The sequence below is a fragment of the Panulirus ornatus genome, chromosome 7 (genome assembly GCF_036320965.1).
Source record: "Panulirus ornatus isolate Po-2019 chromosome 7, ASM3632096v1, whole genome shotgun sequence".
Lineage (NCBI taxonomy): Eukaryota > Metazoa > Arthropoda > Malacostraca > Decapoda > Palinuridae > Panulirus > Panulirus ornatus.
In genome coordinates this window covers 14,701,519-14,722,361 of record NC_092230.1, presented here as the reverse complement: position 1 = coordinate 14,722,361, position 20,843 = coordinate 14,701,519, and the positions used below count along the sequence as shown (strand labels likewise).

Genomic DNA, 20,843 nt, shown 5'->3' with positions numbered 1-20,843 from the left:
TGTACAAAGGCAAAGGGGATAAGAGTGAGTGCTCAAATTACAGAGGTATAAGTTTGTTGAGTATTCCTGGTAAATTATATGGGAGGGTATTGATTGAGAGGGTGAAGGCATGTACAGAGCATCAGATTGGGGAAGAGCAGTGTGGTTTCAGAAGTGGTAGAGGATGTGTGGATCAGGTGTTTGCTTTGAAGAATGTATGTGAGAAATACTTAGAAAAGCAAATGGATTTGTATGTAGCATTTATGGATCTGGAGAAGGCATATGATAGGGTTGATAGAGATGCTCTGTGGAAGGTATTAAGAATATATAGTGTGGGAGGCAAGTTGTTAGAAGCAGTGAAAAGTTTTTATCGAGGATGTAAGGCATGTGTACGTGTAGGAAGAGAGGAAAGTGATTGGTTCTCAGTGAATGTAGGTTTGCGGCAGGGGTGTGTGATGTCTCCATGGTTGTTTAATTTGTTTATGGATGGGGTTGTTAGGGAGGTGAATGCAAGAGTTTTGGAAAGAGGGGCAAGTATGAAGTGTGTTGTTCATGAGAGAGCTTGGGAAGTGAGTCAGTTGTTGTTTGCTGATGGTACAGCGCTGGTGGCTGATTCATGTGAGAAACTGCAGAATCTGGTGACTGAGTTTGGTAAAGTGTGTGAAAGAAGAAAGTTAAGAGTAAATGTGAATAAGAGCAAGGTTATTAGGTACAGTAGGGTTGAGGGTCAAGTCAATTGGGAGGTAAGTTAGAATGGAGAAAAAGTGGAGGAAGTAAAGTGTTTTAGATATCTGGGAGTGGATCTGGCAGCGGATGGAACCATGGGAGCGGAAGTGAATCATAGGGTGGGGGAGGGGGCGAAAATCGTGGGAGCCTTGAAGAATGTTTGGAAGTCGAGAACATTATCTCGGAAAGCTAAAATGGGTATGTTTGAAGGAAAAGTGGTTCCAACAATGTTGTATGGTTGCGAGGCATGGGCTATGGATAGAGTTGTGCGCAGGAGGGTGGATGTGCTGGAAATGAGATGTTTGAGGACAATATGTGGTGTGAGTTGGTTTGATCGAGTAAGTAATGTAAGGGTAAGAGAGATATGTGGAAATAAAAAGAGCGTGGTTGAGAGAGCAGAAGAGGGTGTTTTGAAATGGTTTGGGCACACGGAGAGAATGAGTGAGGAAAGATTGACCAAGAGGATATATGTGTCTGAGGTGGAGGGAACGAGAAGTGGGAGACCAAATTGGAGGTGGAAAGATGGAGTGAAAAAGATTTTGAGTGATTGGGGCCTGAACATGCAGGAGGGTGAAAGGCGGGCAAGGAATAGAGTGAATTGGATTGATGTGGTATACCGGGGTTGACGTGCTGTCAGTGGATTGAATCAGGGCATGTGAAGCGTCTGGGGTAAACCATGGAAAGTTGTGTGGAGCCTGGATGTGGAAAGGGAGCTGTGGTTTCGGGCATTATTGCATGACAGCTAGAGACTGAGTGTGAACGAATGGGGCCTTTGTTCTTTTTCTAGCGCTACCTCGCACACATGAGGGGGGAGGGGATGGTATTCCATGTGTGGCGAGGTGGCGATGGGAATGAATAAAGGCAGACAGTGTGAATTGTGTGCAATGGTATATATGTATGTGTCTGTGTGTGTATATATATGTGTACATTGAGATGTATAGGTATGTATATTTGCATGTGTGGACATGTATGTATATACATGTGTATGGGGGTGGGTTGGGCCATTTTTTTCGTCTGTTTCCTTGCGCTACCTCGTAAATGCAGGAGACAGCGACAAAGCAAAATAAATAAATATATGAATATGAAGAAATTTAAATAACAACTGACCATTGGGTCATTTTGAGACTGTTTAGTCTGTAAATTGTCATTTTGACTACGGGGCACAATTTATGGAAGTCGTGGACTTTAAGCAAAGTATGTATCGTCTGTTCCTAAAAGTATCTATAATGCTGCTTTCAACCACTCTAATTGGCATATGGTTCCATATGTTAGTAGTCCAGTCAAAGAAATAGTAGTTTGCCTCATTCGAGTTAAATCTTTTGCCCATGAGTTTGTATCCATTACTACAAGTAAGGTCAAATGAATCACGTCTTAACTTGATAGATCATTTTGATTACTTGTATTAGATCACCTCGTTAATGTTCTCTTTTCTAAGCTAGATAGATTCATGGCATTTAATCAGATCTCATAGGATTTGTTTCTCAGTTGGGAAATCATTTTGGTAGCTCGAAGTGTACTATCCTCCATTCTTCTTTTCTTTTTTCTTTTTTTTTAATGTAGGGTGACCAAAACTGAACACAGTATCCAAGATGTGGATAAACCATTGAATTATAAAGAATAAGAATGGTTTTCCTTGACTTTTATTTGAAGGCCCTCCCTATGAATCCAAGAATTTTGTTTGCTCTTTCACTGCTTCTTTGCACTGCTTATTTGGTTTTAGGTCACCAGAGACTACTACACCCAAGTCAAAAGTTTTTCTTCATTTACCTTTTGCAGGCCAACAGAATTCATACTGTGGCTTGCCTTTTTGTTTTTACTACTAAGTAAAACTGTGCATATATTGATATTAAAAATTGCCAGTTATGATCCCAGTTTGTCATTTTGAAGCTGTAGATGTTCACTCATTTGCAGGTTTATATCCCAGCTTTGTATCAATGTGGCACTCCACTTGTTATTCCTAACCATTCTGAGACTTGACCATTAATCACAACTCATTGCTTACAGGCCAGTCAACCAATTTTCTATCCTTGTGATCCACTGATAGGTCTTTTTGTTCTTTAGCTAAAGGCATCTCTTACAACTTCCATCACTCTACCTTTCCTTAACTTTTCTCTTCTGACGGTACTATAGAGCTGTCTCTCCCGTAGGCAGAGCAACTCCCTTTAGTTCCCATTTCTCCTCTTAACTCCACCTGGGATGACACTAACATTCCTTCACCTGATGCCTCTTTCACTAATCCCATGCCCCTTCCCATAATCTCTTTTTGGACTGTCCAAAAACCACTTCTTTCTTTGGAAACAAGTAATGATAAAGTCCTGATGGCATCCATCCCCATGTACTGTAAGAGTGTGCCTTGCACCTATGCTTGCTTATCTTCTGATTCTGTTTTAAAACCAAAACTTTTATTCTTGGAAGCATGCATTGATGCATCCCATCCCTAAGAAGGGTGACCTTTCTGACCCCCTTTAACTATTGTCTTATTGTTTTGACATCTATCATTTCCAAAGTCTTTGAATCCTTCCTCATCTTCCATATGGATCCATAGACACCTCAAAACTTGGTCTTCTCCCTGATTGCCTGTATGGCTTTTGTAAGGTGAGATCCAGTGGTGATTTCCTTTCCTGTCTCACTGATGTCTGGTCATCATCCCAGAAAGATTTTGAAAACTCACATGTAGTTGCTCTCAACAAATCCAAAGCTTTTGACAGGATATGGCATTGGGGTCTCATCTCTAACCTTTCCTCTTTTGTCTTCCCTCCCATGCTTTGCACCTTCATATCTAGCTTCCTCTCTGACCGAGCCATCTCTGTGGTTGTTGATGGATCAGGCCCCCCCTCCTCCCTTGTCGTCGTCCTCCTCCTCCTCCTCCTCCTCCTCCTCCTCCTCCTCCTGGACAGGATATCTCAGTGGGGTGAACGAAATCTAGTTCAGTTTAATGCCTTCAAGGCCCAGTTTCTTAGCCATCAGTTTAATGCCTTCAAGGCCCAGTTTCTTAGCCATCTCTTTATTGAAAACTACTCACAACTCTCATCTTCCTTTGATGGTTCTGTAATTCCACCTCAACTCAGTGAACATACTTAGTATTACTGTAACATGCACTCTTTCTACGAAACCCCACATTATGGGTATAGCTAAGTCTGCCTTCAAGAAACTGGGTGTCCTGTTTACATATCAAAACTTTTTTCTTCTAAACAGTTGCTCCATCTATACAGAGTATTGATTCCTCTTTGTATGGAGAATTGCTCTTACATCTGGGCCCCATATCTATGTGGACCTTAACACTGTGGTGGGGTTTGTGTGGAGCAGTGATGGCCTGAGCTGTGGCAGTGGGGATTTTCCTTTCCCTTGTAGGTTTAACCATGCTGCAAAGGTCAAGCTTGAGCTCTCAGACGAACACTTGTAGACTATTTTCTCATACTTTTCTTTCTTCCCTTCTTGGTCTATCAAAACTGGAATTGCTCATTTGTTTGAGTTAAAATGAATTTCTAAGATAGAATATTCTGAACTGTATTTAGAGTGCTGAATAGCCTTAGATGCTCGAGTGCTTGGTTTATAAGCCTGAATTCTATACTCCAATCCAATCTTGCATCTGGGGTATTTCTAGCTTTGTATCCTAACTTGACAGAGTTGTCAAAAATGGTCTGACTTATAAACTGTTCTAGGTTAATCTCCAAACTTGATCCTCTTGTTGTACACTGCAATGTTGGTTCAGTTTCCCTCTTTTATAGGTGTTACTTTGGTTTTTGTTCCTGAAAGCTGGCTGCTTGTTCCCCCCCACAACTAGCTAGACCACAATATTGGCAAGCTGCTGCATCACATAATTACTGTGTGGCTGCCAGTAACTCAAGGATGGGCCGTTTTGATAACTGTTTCTTTCCCTACATGTCGAATCTGTGGAACTCTCTACCTTCCACGTCATTCCCAGTAACTATGACCTGGCACATTTTAAAAGACAGGATTTTCACTTCCTCCAAAATAGATACTTTCCGTTGTCTTTTCTTTTTTGTCTTTCAGTATTCTTTCTATGTTTTAATAAAGGCCTTGGAATATGGACTTAAGTCCATGACTGGAGCCTTGAGGAAAAACACCAAAGCCATGTGATTTACTTTTTGCTAGTAACCTTTGATGTGGGACATTATCAAAAGTTTTTTGAAAATCTAGATAGATAACATCAGCTGCTATACTTTCACCATACTTGTTGATTTTTTCATCTTTGATCTCTGCTTCCCTCTTTAGCGAGGTAGTGCCGTTAGATGAAGAAAGGCCACACCCACTCCCATCCATGCTCTAGCTGTCATGTGTAAATGCACCGAAATCACAGCTCCCACCCACAACCAGGCCCCACATGACCTTCCACGGTTTACCTCGGAAGCTTCACATGCCCTAGTTCAGTCCACTGACAGCTTGTCGACCCCAGTATACCACATTGTTCGAATTCACTCTATACTGTGCATGACTTTCACCCTCCTGCATGTTCAGGCCCTGATCTCTCAAAATCTTTTTTACTCCATCTTTCCATCTCCAGTTTGGTCTCCCCATTCTCCCTGTTCCCTCTGCTTCTGACACATTTATTCTCTTTATCAACCTTTCCTCACCTATTCTCTCCATATGTCCAAACTATTTCAACACACACTTTTTATTACCAGACATCTCTCTTGCTCTATCTTTACTTACTCGTCAAACCACCACACACTACTTATTGTTCTCAAACATTTAATATCCAACTCATTCACTCTTCTCAACTCAGTCTTATATATAGCCCATGCCTCACATCCATATGATATTACTGGGACTACTATTCCTTCCAATATACCTATTTTAGCCCTCCCAGATAATGATCTCTTTTTTCACACATTCTTTAGCACTCCCAGAGCCCTCACCTCAGAATCTTTCATGGTTCCATTCACTGACATGTCCACTCCCAGATATCTCAGACACTATACTTCTTCCGAGTTTTCTCCATTCAAACTCGCACCTGAACTAACCTGTCCCTCAACCCTGTTGAACCTCATAACATTCCTTTTATTCACATTCACTCTAAATTTTCTTCTTTCACTCACACTTCCGAGCTTAGTCACCAACTTCTGCAGTTTCTCACTTGAATCTCCTGCCACTGTTGTATATTCAGCAAACAACAGCTGACTCACTTCCCAGGCCGTCTCATCCCCTTCAGGCTGCTTACTTGCCCCTCAGTCCAAGATTTAAGCATTTACCTCACTGACCACCCCATACATTTCATTTCCAACACATCCATCCTCCTACATACAACCCTATCTAATGCCCATGCCTCACAACCGTATAATATTGTTGGAACTCCTGTTCCTTCAAACGTACCCATTTTTGCTCTCTGAGATAATGTTCTCTCCTTCCGCACGTTCTTCATCACTCCCAGAACCTTCTTCCCCCTCCCCCACCCTGTGACTCACTTCTACTTCCATGGTTCCATTTGTAAGTCCACTCCCAGATATCTAAAACTCTTCACTTCCTCCAATTTTTCTCCATTCAAACTTTCATCCCAATTAACCTGTCCCTCATTCCTACTGAACCTAATAACCTTGCTCTTATTCACATTTACTCTCAACTTTCTCCTTTCACACTTTTTTCCATACTCAGTCACCAACATCTGCAGCTTCTCACTTGAAACAGCCATGAGTGATGTATTATCAGCAAAAAACAACTGACTCACTTCCCAGGCCCTCATCCCCAACAGACTGCATTTTTGCCCCTCTCTCTAAATCTCTTGCATTTACCACCCTACCCACCCCATCCATAAACAAATTGAACAACCATGGTGACATCACATACCTCTGCTGCAGACCAACTTTCATTTGGAACTATTCACTCTTGCACACACACCTTACACCCTTGATAAAAACTTTGCACTGCTTCTAGCAGCTTTCCTTCCACATCATATACTTTTAAGACCTTCCACAAAGCATCCCTAGCAACCCTGTCATATGTCTTATCCAGATCCACAAATGTCACTTACAGATCCATTTGTTTTTCTAAGTATTTCTCACACACATTCTTCAAAACAAACACCTGATCCACACATCCTCTACCACTTCTGAAACCACACTGCTCCTTACCAGTTTGATGCCTTCACCCTCTCAATTATTACCCTTCCATATGACTTAACATGTATGCTCAACAAACTTGTACCTCTGTAGTTTGAACACTCTCCACTATCCGCCTTGCCTCTATACTTTTGCCATATACATGAATTCTGCCAATCCTCCTGCTTTTCACCATGATCCATTCATAAGTTGAAAATACTTTCTAACCAATCAATAACACCCTTAACCCCCTTCATGATAGATTGAATAGCGATACCATCCACTCCAGCTGCCTTACTACATTTTGCCTGATGCAAGTCTTTCAAAATCTCTTCTCTCTTCACTAAACCACTCTCCATGACTCTGTTTCCATTACACCCTGACCCAAACACCCTACATCTGCCAGTTTATTAAGATGAATTTAACAGTCCTTCAGAATACTCGCTCCATCTTGTCCTTGATTCGTTACTACCTGTTATCACTTCCCTTTTTGCCCTCTTCACCATTGATCCCATTTGTTTTCCTGTCTTTAGCACATTATATACCTCCCTCCAAAACATTTTATTCTCCCTAAAGTTTACTGATACTTGCTCGCCCTTATTTTCATTGGCCCTCTTTTTCGACCCTTACACCTTCCTCTTGACCTCCTTCCACTTCCTCATATACATCATCCAATCATTTGTACCCCTTCCCAGTAAGTACTGCCCAAATTCTTCTCTTTTGTCTTTTAGTAGCACCTTTACCTTTTCATCCCACCTCTTGCTACCCTTTCTAAACTACCCACTTCCCACCTTTTGCATTCCACGTGCATCTCTTGCACATGCCATCACTGCCTCCCTAAATACCTCCCATTTGCCACCCACTCTCCTTGCTTCATTTACTCACACCTTTTGCCATTCTACACTCAATAACTCCAAGTATTTTTTTTCACTCAAGTCTCTCATCTAAGCTCACTTACTCTCAACATTCTCATCTCCCTGACATTGTATCCTCTTTTTCAAAAACCTCTACAAATATCCACCCTCGCCTCCTCAAGATGTTGATCAAGCATCTCACCAGCTGCCCCTCTCTGGACATTTGCATTCAAAAGTCTATCTTTTGCACGTCTGTCAGTTGATTTGTAATCCAATAATAATCTCTCCTGCTCACATATGTATACCCGTTTACATCCCTCTTTTTAAACCAGTTATTCCCACTCATCATTTCTTTTACAGCACACAACTCCACACTCTGTTTAACGTTTCCATTTGTAACACTGAATACCCCCATGCACCCCCTATTACACCCTCAACTGCCTTATTACATACCTTCACATATAAATCGCCTATCACTTATACCCAATCTCTTACATCCAAACTGCTGACACACTCGCTCAACTGCTATCAAAACACTTGCTTCTCATGATCTTTCTTGTCATGGCCAGGTGCCTAAGCACTGACAATTACCCATCTCTCGTGATCCACTTCCAGCTTTACCCACATCAATCGAGAATTTACTTCCTTACACTCCATCACACTCTCTCACTACTCCTGTTTCAGGAGTGGTACTCTTTCCTTTGCTCTTGTCCTCTCAGCAACCCCTGCCTTTACTCCTAAGACATTTCCAAACCATCTTTCCCCTTTATCCTTGAACTTTGTTTCACTGAGAGCCAGAACCTCCTGGTTTCTTTCCCCAAACATACTACCTATCTCTCCTCTCATCATGGTTACATTCAAACACATTTAGACACCCCAGCCTGAGCCTTTGAGCAGGATGAGGACTCCCTACATGGTACCTTCTTTTCCCCATTTTAGAAATTGAATGCAAAGGGGGAGATTACCAGCCTCTCACCCCCGTGCCCTTTAGTCACCTTAATCATGCAGGGAAGCCTGAGGTAGAAATCAAGCAGTTTTGTCAAACATGAGTGATTTTGTCAAAGACCATGCTGGTCCTCTAAATGGTTAAAAATTCTATCTCGAATGATTGGTTTCCATAGGTTTTCCAATTACAAACATTATGCTAATAGGATATAAGTCATAGGCGGTGAATTAATACTTTTTCTAAATATTTGTGTTGTATTGGCAGACTTCTATTCATCTGGAACTTTTCCCATAGCATGTGACTTATTGAAAAGGATTGTAAGGGGGCTTAATCTCATTTTTCTCCCATTTCTTTGATCTCAAATAAAACTTATCGGGGCCTCCTGTTTTAATTATTTCGTTGTTTATATCTGAAAGTAAGTCTTTAGCTTTTATGTCAATTTTTTTTTTTTTTCCCCGCTGTCTCCCGCGTTTGCGAGGTAGCACAAGGAAACAGATGAAAGAAATGGCCCAACCCACCCCCATACACATGTATATACATACACGTCCACACACGCAAATATACATACCTACACAGCTTTCCATGGTTTACCCCAGACGCTTCACATGCCCTGATTCAATCCACTGACAGCACGTCAACCCCGGTATACCACATTGATCCAATTCACTCTATTCCTTGCCCTCCTTTCACCCTCCTGCATGTTCAGGCCCCGATCACACAAAATCTTTTTCACTCCATCTTTCCACCTCCAATTTGGTCTCCCACTTCTCCTCGTTCCCTCCACCTCCGACACATATATCCTCGTGGTCAATCTTTCCTCACTCATTCTCTCCATGTGCCCAAACCATTTCAAAACACCCTCTTCTGCTCTCTCAACCACGCTCTTTTTATTTCCACACATCTCTCTTACCCTTACGTTACTTACTCGATCAAACCACCTCACACCACACATTGTCCTCAAACATCTCATTTCCAGCACATCCACCCTCCTGTGCACAACTCTATCCATAGCCCACGCCTCGCAACCATACAACATTGTTGGAACCACTATTCCTTCAAACATGCCCATTTTTACTTTCCAAGATAATGTTCTCAACTTCCACACATTCTTCAAGGCTCCCAGGATTTTCGCCCCCTCCCCCACCCTATGATCCACTTCCGCTTCCATAGTTCCATCCGCTGCCAGATCCACTCCCAGATATCTAAAACACTTTACTTCCAACAGTTTTTCTCCATTCAAACTTACCTCCCAATTGACTTGACCCTCAACCCTACAGTACCTAATAACCTTGCTCTTATTCACATTTACTCTTAACTTTCTTCTTTCGCACACTTTACCAAACTCAGTCACCAGCTTCTGCAGTTTCTCACATGAATCAGCCACCAGCGCTGTATCATCAGCGAACAACAACTGACTCACTTCCCAAGCTCTCTCATCCACAACAGACTTCATACTTGCCCCTCTTTCCAAAACTCTTGCATTCACCTCCCTAAGAACCCCATCCATAAACAAACTAAACAACCATGGAGACATCACACACCCCTGCCGCAAACCTACATTCACTGAGAACCAATCACTTTCTTCTCTTCCTACACGTACACATGCCTTACATCCTCGATAAAAACTTTTCACTGCTTCTAACAACTTGCCTCCCACACCATATATTCTTAATACCTTCCTCAGAGCATCTCTATCAACTCTATCATATGCCTTCTCCAGATCCATAAATGCTACATACAAATCCATTTGCTTTTCTAAGTATTTCTCACATACATTCTTCAAAGTAAACACCTGATCCACACATCCTCTACCACTTCTGAAACCACACTGCTCTTCCCCAATCTGATGCTCTGTACATGCCTTCACCCTCTCAATCAATACCCTCCCATATATCTTGAAGAATGTCCCTTTTCTTATCAGTGAAACTAGGTTCAAGATATAGGTTGTGTCTGTGATCATGAATACAGATACAAAAAAGTCATTGAATGATTTTTTCATAGCTTTGTTGTCCTGAACCAAGTCACAGTTTCCATAGTAAATGGACCCCTGACTCTCTTTCTTTAAACTCTAAAACTCCATAGTGTTTCTTGTTCTATTTTCAGCAGTATTCACTTCATATTGATGTTTTTTTATGTAAATGTTACTTTATGCAAATTTACATAAGTTTCTCATGTTGATTGTAGGATTGTCTCGAGTTTCTTCTGAGCTACTTTTTTAAAACACAGGCATTTTCTTATTTCACTGGTCCATCACTGTGGTTTTGTTTTAGAAATAGACTTTCTACTACACATCGGCACATGTGTTCCCTCTGCTACTTTGACAGTTTGTCTGAAGCTTATCCAAGCTGCTTTCATGTCATTTTCATTGACCATGTTATTCTAGGTTTGCCTTTTAAGAGTAATGTGAACATTGGTAAAATATACTCATTTAAAACTGGATTTTTTTCTTTTTGCAACTTTCATGTCAACCAGCATTACATGCAGTGTTTAAAGCAACTTTTTACCAGATTTTTCTCCAACCTCAAAATTATTAACATGATTGTTCATAGTTAAAACTAAATCTAATAGATTCTTATCACATGTAGGATTTTCGACATTGGATTTCGGCACTGTCAAGAAACTTTAAGGAGGATCCATGCCTGGAGCTACTGAAAGGGACTCTCTATTTAGAGTTCAGTATGTTAAAATCTCTACTGTGATGGAATCTAATTCACTACAAATTTCTAATTGGTCATAAAATCTTTTGTCTACCTCTGGTGTATGTATGGGAGGCCTATGAATTTGTCCTGTAATTTTCTTATGTAATATATTTTTGATTTCTACAAATGTGTAGTCTCCATTCTCAAAGGCTACAATAGTTTTTACCATGGGATTTAAATGAGCTTTAACAGAGTGAGATCCCACTGCCTACTTTGTCTCCCCTATCCCTTTTAACTAGTGTGTACCCTGGAATTGAGTATTCAGTGAGGAAACCTTTATTGCTCATACCTAACCAAGATTCTGAAATGGCAGTCATATCAAATGTTGAATTGTAACATTCAGGTGATAAGAAACCTCTTTCAGAAACTTTAATACCTTAAAGCATCAGCAGTGGAAAGTGCAAAATATTTGATACAGTTTGAATAAATGATAAAGCCATACAAATAGACATAACAAAAAGTATTTTCACATTGAAAGAAAAATAGAGAGGAATTCTAGAGATGAAGTTAGTTTGCATAAAACATTCTGAATTGTATCATGATATTGAGGAAGTTAACGTAAGAAAAGCCTTGAAGAGCAATGAGAAATGCATATAACTTGAAATGCAGAATGTAAAAGAAATGGGGGAGGGGTGATTTGGTTGTTTGCTGTTAAGGCTGATCAAGTGGCAGATTCAATTGAGAAACTGCAAAAATTGCTTTCAGAGTCTGGGAATGAGTGTGAAAGGAGAAAGTTGAATGAATATGAATAAAAGCAAGGTAGGTTTAGCAGTGCAAAGAGAGAGGTTATTTGGGATGTGTTTAAATGGAGAAATAATGGAGAAAGTTGTAAGTACCTGGGGATGTACATGGCAGCAAATGGAACTGTGGAAGCTGATTCCCATGTTAGTGAGGTAGTGCCAGGAACAGATGAAGAAAGGTTTCCTTTGCTTACACCAATTCTCTGTGATATGTAATCCACCAAAACCACAGCCCCCATTCACAATTAGTTCCCACAGACCTTTCTGTGGTTTTCCCCAGGTGCTTGATATACCTTGGTTCAGTCCATTGACAGCATGTTGGCCCCTGTATACTGCATCCTTCCAGTTCACTGTATCCTTTGCATACCTTTCACCTTGTTGTATGTTCAGGCCCTAAGCGCTCAGTCTTTTTCACTCCAGTATGGTCTCCCACTTCTTGTTTCTTACACTTTAGCATATAGCCTTTTTATCAACCTCACCTTGTTTATTCGTTCCATATGTCCAAACCAGCACACCCTCTTCAGCTTTCTTATCTATGCTCTTGTTATTACTATACCTCTCTTGTACCCTTTTATTACTTGATCAATTCACCTCACACCCCATTTTGTCCTTGAGCATTTTGTTTCCAATACATTCACACTCCTTTGCACCTTGCCTTCTATAGCCCATGTCTTGCATCCATACACCATAGTTGGGACAGCCATACCTTCAAACATACCCACTTTTCCCTTGTAGATAATGACCTCTCTACACATTTCTCCATGCTCCCAGAACCTCTATTCCCTCACACATCCTGTGACTTTTCTCCTTCCATGATTCCATATGCTGCCTTGTCTACAGCCAGGTATCTAAAACACTCCACTTCCTCCAGATTTTCTCCATTCAAGCTCACACTCCAACTAATATGTCCATATGCACTACTTAATCCAATAACCTAGCTTTTGTTCACCTTTACTCTCAACTTCCTCCTTTCTCATATGCTACAAAACTTGGACATCAACTTCTGCAGTTTCTTACTTGAATCTGCCATTAGTGTTGTTTCATCAGCAAACGACAACTGGCTCATTTCCTAGGCCTTTCCACCCCTTTTATCTCTCTGTCTATCTATGTGTTTTTGTCTTTATCTCTGATGCCCGTTCCTTCTGGGAGATGCTTTGTGGAAGGCTTAAGAGTATATGGTGTGTGAGGTAAGTTGCTAGAAGCAGTGAAAAGTTTTTACCAAGGATGTAAGGTATTTGTACGGGCAGGAAGAGAGGAGAGAGATTGGTTCCCAGTGAATGTTGATCTGTGGCAGGGGTGTGTAATGTCCCCATGGCTGTTTGATTTGTTCGTGGATAGGGTGGTTAGGGAGGTAAATGCAAGAGTTTTGGAAAGAGAGGTGAGTATGCAGTCTGTTGTAGATGAGAGGGCTTGGGAAGTGAGTCAGATGTTGTTTGCTAATGATACAGCTCTAGTGGCTGATTCGAGTGAGAAACTGCAGAAGTTGGTTACTTGAGTTTGGCAAATTGCATGAAAGGAGAAAGTTGAGAGTAAATGTGAATAAGAGCAAGGTTATTAGATTAAGCAGGGACAAGCTAATTGAGATGTAAGTTTGAATGGAGAGAAATTAGAGGAAGTGAAGTGTTTTAGATATCTGGGAGTGGACTTAACGGTGAATGGAACCATGGAAGCAGAAGTGAGTCACAGGATGGGGGAGGGGGCAAAGGTTCTGGGAGCAGTGAAGAATATGTGGGTGGAAAGAACATTATCTCAGAGAGGAAAAATGGGTATGTTTGAGGGAATAGTAGTTCCAACAATACAATATGGTTGCAAGGCATGTGCTGTAGATAGGGTTGTATGGAGGATGGTGGATGTGTTGGAAATGAAATGTTTGAGGACAATATGTGATGTGAGGTGGTTTGATCGAGTAAGTAATGAAAGAGTAAGAGAGATGTGTGGAAATTAAAAGAGTGTGGTTAAGAGAGCAAAAGAGGGTGTGTTGAAATGGTTTACACATATGTAGAGTGTGAGTGAGGAAAGATTGACAAAGAGGATATATGTGTCAGAGGTGGAGGGAACAAGGAGAAACGGGAGACCAAATTGGAGGTGGAAGAATGGAGTGAAAATGATTTTGAGCGATTGGGGCCTGAACATACAGGAGGGTAAATGGTGTGCAAGGAATAGAGTGAATTGGAACGATGTGGTATACCGGGGTCAACTTGCTGTCAGTGGATTGAACCAGGGCGTGTGAAGCATCTGGGGTAAACCATGGAAAGGTCTGTGGAGTCTGGATGTGGATAGGGAGCTGTGGTTTTGGTACATTAGACATGACAGTTAGAGACTGGGTGTGTACAAATATGGCCTTTTTTTCTTTTCCTGGTGCTACCTTGCTGAAGGGGGAATGCTATTTCCTGTGGTGGGGTAGCAGTGGGAATGGATGAAGGCAGAAAGTTTGAATATTTACAAGTGTATATATGTATGTGTCTGTATGTATGTATATGTTGATGTGTGTGAGTGTTTGGGCTTTTATGTATATGTGTATATGAGTGGTTGGTTCATTCTTCGTCTGTTTTCTTGCACTTCCTCACTGATGCAGGAAGCAGTGATTAAGTATGATAATGATAATTTTGTGTGTTAAGTATGGTAATGATAATGATAATTTGTGTGTGTGTGTGTGCCCTTGTATGTGCCTGTATGTGTGTATTTGAGTGGATGGGTCTTTCTGTCTGTTTTCTTGCGCTATAACACTAACACATTAAATGGCAGTCACTTATGATAAATGACAAGATTGAAATAACCTTGATTGTGATGTCCTGTGTTAGCAAGGTAATGGCTGGAGATGAAAAAGAAAGATTACATCTGGTCACAACCGTTGTCTAGGTGATGTGTAATGTGCTGAAACCACAGCTTCTTATCCACAACCAGGTCCCACAGAACTTTCCATGGTTTACCCTGGACACTTCACGTGCCTTGGTTCAGTCCATTGACAGCATGTTGACCTTCATGTACCACATTGTTCCAATTCACCCCATCCCGTGCACACCTTTGAACCCCTGCAAGTTCTGGTTCCGATTGCTCAAAATCTTTTTCATTTCATCTTTCCCGATTGCTCAAAATCTTTTTCGTTTCATCTTTCCATCTTCAATTTGGTCTCTCCATTGTCCTCAATTTGGTCTCTCCATTGTCCTTGTTCCTTTGCTGGGGTATGGGAGAAAAAATTCTACTTCTGTATTCCCTGCATGTCATAGAAGGCAATGAAAGCGGGTTGGAACCTCCCCCCATTTTGTATTTTGGTTTCTAAAAATATGGAAAGCAAGAAGGGAGTCCTCATCCTCCATGAAGGCTAAGGCTGGGGTGACTAAATGTGTTTGGATGTAACCACAATGAGAAGAGAGGAGTGATTAGGATGTTTGAGGCAAGAACCTGGATGTTCTAGCTTTGCTTTGGAAATGTCTTAGGGGTAAAATCATGGGTTGGTGAGAGGACAAGAGCTAAGGAAGGAGTAGCACTGCTTCTGAAACAGGAGTTGTAAGAGTGTGTGGTAGAGTGTAAGGAAGTAAATTCTTGATTGTTGAAGGTAAAAATGAAAGTGGATGGCAAGAGATGAGTGATTATTAGTGCTCATGAACCTGACCATGAGAAGAAAGATCATGGGAGACAAGTTTCTTGGAAGCAGCTGGGTGTGTCAGCAGTATTGGCATAAGAGACTGGGTATTGGTGATGGATGATTTATTTGTGAAGGTGAGTAATGTGACAGTTGAGGGTATAATTAGGGGATATGGAGTATTCAGGGTTTTGAATGGAATTGGTAAATATCCAGCAGAGTTGTGCACTGAAAAAAGACTGGTGATAGGGAATACTTGGTTTAAAAGAGATATACATAAGTATAGGTATGTGAGTAGGAGAGATGGTAAGCAGGCATTATTAGGTTACATATTGATTGATAGGCATGTAGAAGAGACTTTTGGATGTAAATGTGCTAAGAGGGGCAGGCAGTGGGATGTCTGGGGCAGCTAATGGGATTTCTGCTCGCTATCTTATGGGGGCAAGGTTTGAAGATTTGTAGAGTTGTTGGAAAGAAGGAAACATTGTTTGATGAGAAGAGAGTGGTAAGATTGGAAAAGAGGCTTTTGTGAAGAAATAACAGGAGAGATGAGTGTAGAATGGCAATAGATTAGAGTAAATAAAGCAAGGGAAGTGGGTGAGGAAATGGGAGGAATTTAAGGAAGCACTGCTGGCATGTGCAAGAGATGCATGTGGCATGTGAAAGGTGGGAGTTAGGCTGTTTAAAAAGGGTAGTGAGTGGTGGCATGAAGTAGTTGCTAGTGAATGAGAAAAGAGAGGAGGTTAGACAGGACTTAAGAGGAAGGAGTGCAAATGATTGGGGAATGTCTAAGAGAGCAACAGGTGGTCAAGAGGAAGGTGTAGGGCTTGAAAAAGTGGGCAAATGAGATTTAGGGTGAGCAAGTATATGTAAACTTAAGGGAAAATATATTTTGGAAGGAGGTAAATAATATGTGAAAAACAAGAAAACAAATGGGAACATCAGTGAATAACATAGGTGAATGGGGCAAAAGGGGAAGTGATGACAGGTACTGATGAAATGAGTATTTTGGAGGATTGTTGAATGTATACCCTACTACATGTTTGGCCTCCAACCACTCAAAACCTTTTCAGCTCTATCCTTTTGTCTTTAGTATGGTCTCCTTCTGCTTGACCCATCCTCCTCTTTGTGAACCTCTCTTCACTCATCATCTTCATATGTTCAAATAATTTCAGTACATCCTGATTAGCTCTCAAAATGCTCTTCTTGTTACCACACCTTTCTTACCCTACCATTTTATACTGTATCAACCATACTTCACATATTGACCCCCAAACATTTAATTCCCAACACATTCACCTCTTCCATACCTTTTTACCTGTAGCTTATATCTCTAATCAATACATTGTTATTGGTACTACTATCCCTTCAAAGATGTTCATCATCACCCCCCCAGAGAGTGACCTTTCTATTCACACATTCCTCAATGCTCTCAGGACCTTAATCTCCTCATCCATCATGTTACTATCTTCACCTCCCATGGTTCTATTCATTGTCATGACCACTCTGTGTAATCTGTAACGCTCCACTTCCTCCAAGTTTTCTCTGTTCGAACTCGAGTCCTATCCCGTCTCTCCTGTGTTAAACCTGATGACCATGCTTTTATTTATATTTGTTCTCATCTCTCTCCTTTCACACACTCTCCCAGACTCAGCCACGAGCTTCTGCAGTTTCTCACTTGAATCTACCACTAATGCTGTGTCATCAGCAAATAACTCTCTTCCTCCAACAAGCTGTGTACCTTCTGCTCTCTCCAAGACCCTTGTATTCATCTCCCTTACCACTCAATCCATAAACAAATTAAACAAGCATGACATCACAGGCCTACCTTCATCTAGAACCATTCACCCTCCTCTTTTCTAACTCGCACACGTGCCTTACTTTCTTGATGAAAACTCTTCACTGCCTGTTGTAGCCACACCCCCACATATATATTTATAATACTCTCCATGAAGAATTCAAGTCAACCCTGTCATCTGCTTTTCCGGATCCATAAATGCCACATACATGTCCTTTTTCTCGAAGTATTTCTTTAGCCAGTTCTGTAAAGCAAACACCCAGTTGACATATCCTCTGCCACTCTTGAAACCATTGGGATTGATTGATGGAGCATATGATAAAGTCTCATGAACATGTGGAGGACACTAACGTTTGATTTTGAGTGAGGTGAATGGGAATACTATTATAGAAGGCTATTTTGAATGACAGATTGAAGTACATAGAATGACAGATTAAAGTACGTAGATAATTAGAGCAAAGAAGAAAGTACATTAGCATGTGGAGATCATTTATGTAGAAAGTACCTGCGCCAGTCTGCTTTCTAGCAGATAGTGTTAGTAGGTGTATTGATAAATTTTTTATATTAGCAGATCCAATTGCAGAAATTCATAAATATATTTTCTTCGTTAAATTTTGTTTATATGTGCTGACAGTTACTTTGCTTCATGTCAGTTTTGTTCTTTTATACAATAGTTAGCAAGATTTGAAAGTATTTTTTTTTTCAGGTCTGCCACGTTATCAGGAGGGCCTGAAATGTATGGTCGATCTGGAATTGAATATCTCTTTGCTGCTGCTGTCTCTAATAAAGCTGAAGACGATGATGATGACGATGAGGTATTAACTTGTTTCTCTTTCTTGTTTAATGTATCTTTTTTCGTCTCACCCTTTCGTGAATATAGATTAAGGCAGTGTAAAAGCTTCCCAAACATTAAGCTAAGGGCATTTGCACTTAGAGTAAGGTGAAGAAAGGTTTTGATTTAGTATTTGGCAAAAGAACGTAGCTCATTTGTATGGCATTAAAACAAGTGTGGCAAGCAGGCTTCGTAATTTTTTTTAAAGCTTTCAAGTATTATGCACCAGAGCCATAGTTCACCATCCCAGGGTTTTTTCTAACTGCTTCTTATGCCTTTTTTATAAAGTAGAAAATTAAAGGATGTTTTTTTTTTTTTTTTTTTTTTTTTTTTTTTTTTTTTTTATACTTTGTCGCTGTCTCCCGCGTTTGCGAGGTAGCGCAAGGAAACAGACGAAAGAAATGGCCCAACCCCCCCCCATACACATGTACATACGTCCACACACGCAAATATACATACCTACACAGCTTTCCATGGTTTACCCCAGACGCTTCACATGCCTTGATTCAATCCACTGACAGCACGTCAACCCCTGTATACCACATCGCTCCAATTCACTCTATTCCTTGCCCTCCTTTCACCCTCCTGCATGTACAGGCCCCGATCACACAAAATCTTTTTCACTCCATCTTTCCACCTCCAATTTGGTCTCCCTCTTCTCCTCGTTCCCTCCACCTCCGACACATATATCCTCTTGGTCAATCTTTCCTCACTCATTCTCTCCATGTGCCCAAACCATTTCAAAACACCCTCTTCTGCTCTCTCAACCACGCTCTTTTTATTTCCACACATCTCTCTTACCCTTACGTTACTTACTCGATCAAACCACCTCACACCACACATTGTCCTCAAACATCTCATTTCCAGCACATCCATCCTCCTGCGCACATCTCTATCCATAGCCCACGCCTCGCAACCATACAACATTGTTGGAACCACTATTCCTTCAAACATACCCATTTTTGCTTTCCGAGATAATGTTCTCGACTTCCACACATTTTTCAAGGCTCCCAAAATTCCCCCCCCCCCCCCCCCCCCCCCCCCCCCCCCCCCCCCCCCCCCCCCCCCATGATCCACTTCCGCTGACAGATCCACTCCCAGATATCTAAAACACTTCACTTCCTCCAGTTTTTCTCCATTCAAACTCACCTCCCAATTGACTTGACCCTCAACCCTACTGTACCTAATAACCTTGCTCTTATTCACATTTACTCTTAACTTTCTTCTTCCACACACTTTACCAAACTCAGTCACCAGCTTCTGCAGTTTCTCACATGAATCAGCCACCAGCGCTGTATCATCAGCGAACAACAACTGACTCACTTCCCAAGCTCTCTCATCCCCAACAGACTTCATACTTGCCCCTCTTTCCAGGACTCTTGCATTTACCTCCCTAACAACCCCATCCATAAACAAATTAAACAACCATGGAGACATCACACACCCCTGCCGCAAACCTACATTCACTGAGAACCAATCACTTTCCTCTCTTCCTACACGTACACATGCCTTACATCCTCGATAAAAACTTTTCACTGCTTCTAACAACTTGCCTCCCACACCATATATTCTTAATACCTTCCACAGAGCATCTCTATCAACTCTATCATATGCCTTCTCCAGATCCATAAATGCTACATACAAATCCATTTGCTTTTCTAAGTATTTCTCACATACATTCTTCAAAGCAAACACCTGATCCACACATCCTCTACCACTTCTGAAACCGCACTGCTCTTCCCCAATCTGATGCTCTGTACATGCCTTCACCCTCTCAATCAATACCCTCCCATATAATTTACCAGGAATACTCAACAAACTTATACCTCTGTAATTTGAGCACTCACTCTTATCCCCTTTGCCTTTGTACAATGGCACTATGCACGCATTCCGCCAATCCTCAGGCACCTCACCATGAGTCATACATACATTAAATAACCTTACCAACCAGTCAACAATACAGTCACCCCCTTTTTTAATAAATTCCACTGCAATACCATCCAAACCTGCTGCCTTGCCGGCTTTCATCTTCCGCAAAGCTTTTACTACCTCTTCTCTGTTTACCAAATCATTTTCCCTAACCCTCTCACTTTGCACACCACCTCGACCAAAACACCCTATATCTGCCACTCTGTCATCAGACACATTCAACAAACCTTCAAAATACTCATTCCATCTCCTTCTCACATCACCGCTACTTGTTAAAGGCTGTAAAAGTAATAAATTTTGTTTGGCTCAAAGTGGTACGTACATGTTTAAATGAACTTTAACATAAGATATTTGGAAAATAATTATGAGGAAGTCATGCACAACTTTCAGTGTAGTATCTCTATGATTTTTTGTATTAAATCTAAATATTTAGTTGTTGCTAGGCTTTCAACAACCAGGAAGGTATATTACCAATACTACCCATCTGGATATTGGGAGAGTTAGTGATGGCTGCATAGTGAGCCAGCACTTCAGTGGTGGTCAAGTTGCACTCACCCATCTGTGGATTACTGGCATTCTGTCCGCAGACATACAATCTCTCTTAGTCACACATAACACTTGACAACACGTAACTTGCACAGCTCATTCTTTGTAACTAGATTTTTGTTCGGTGAGCACTATGCTTTAGTTCTGCCTTTTGG

At 41.1% G+C, this 20,843-nt stretch overlaps 1 protein-coding gene across 1 annotated transcript in view; it reads left to right on the top strand.

Annotated features, from left to right (window-relative positions):
• EDTP (Egg-derived tyrosine phosphatase) overlaps positions 1–20,843 on the top strand; it is a 326,043-nt gene that overhangs the window by 134,578 nt on the left and 170,622 nt on the right. Inside the window, exon 5 of the mRNA XM_071663269.1 lies at positions 18,088–18,196. Coding sequence (XP_071519370.1) covers positions 18,088–18,196 — 109 coding nt within the window. The remainder of the gene's footprint in view (positions 1–18,087; positions 18,197–20,843) is intronic.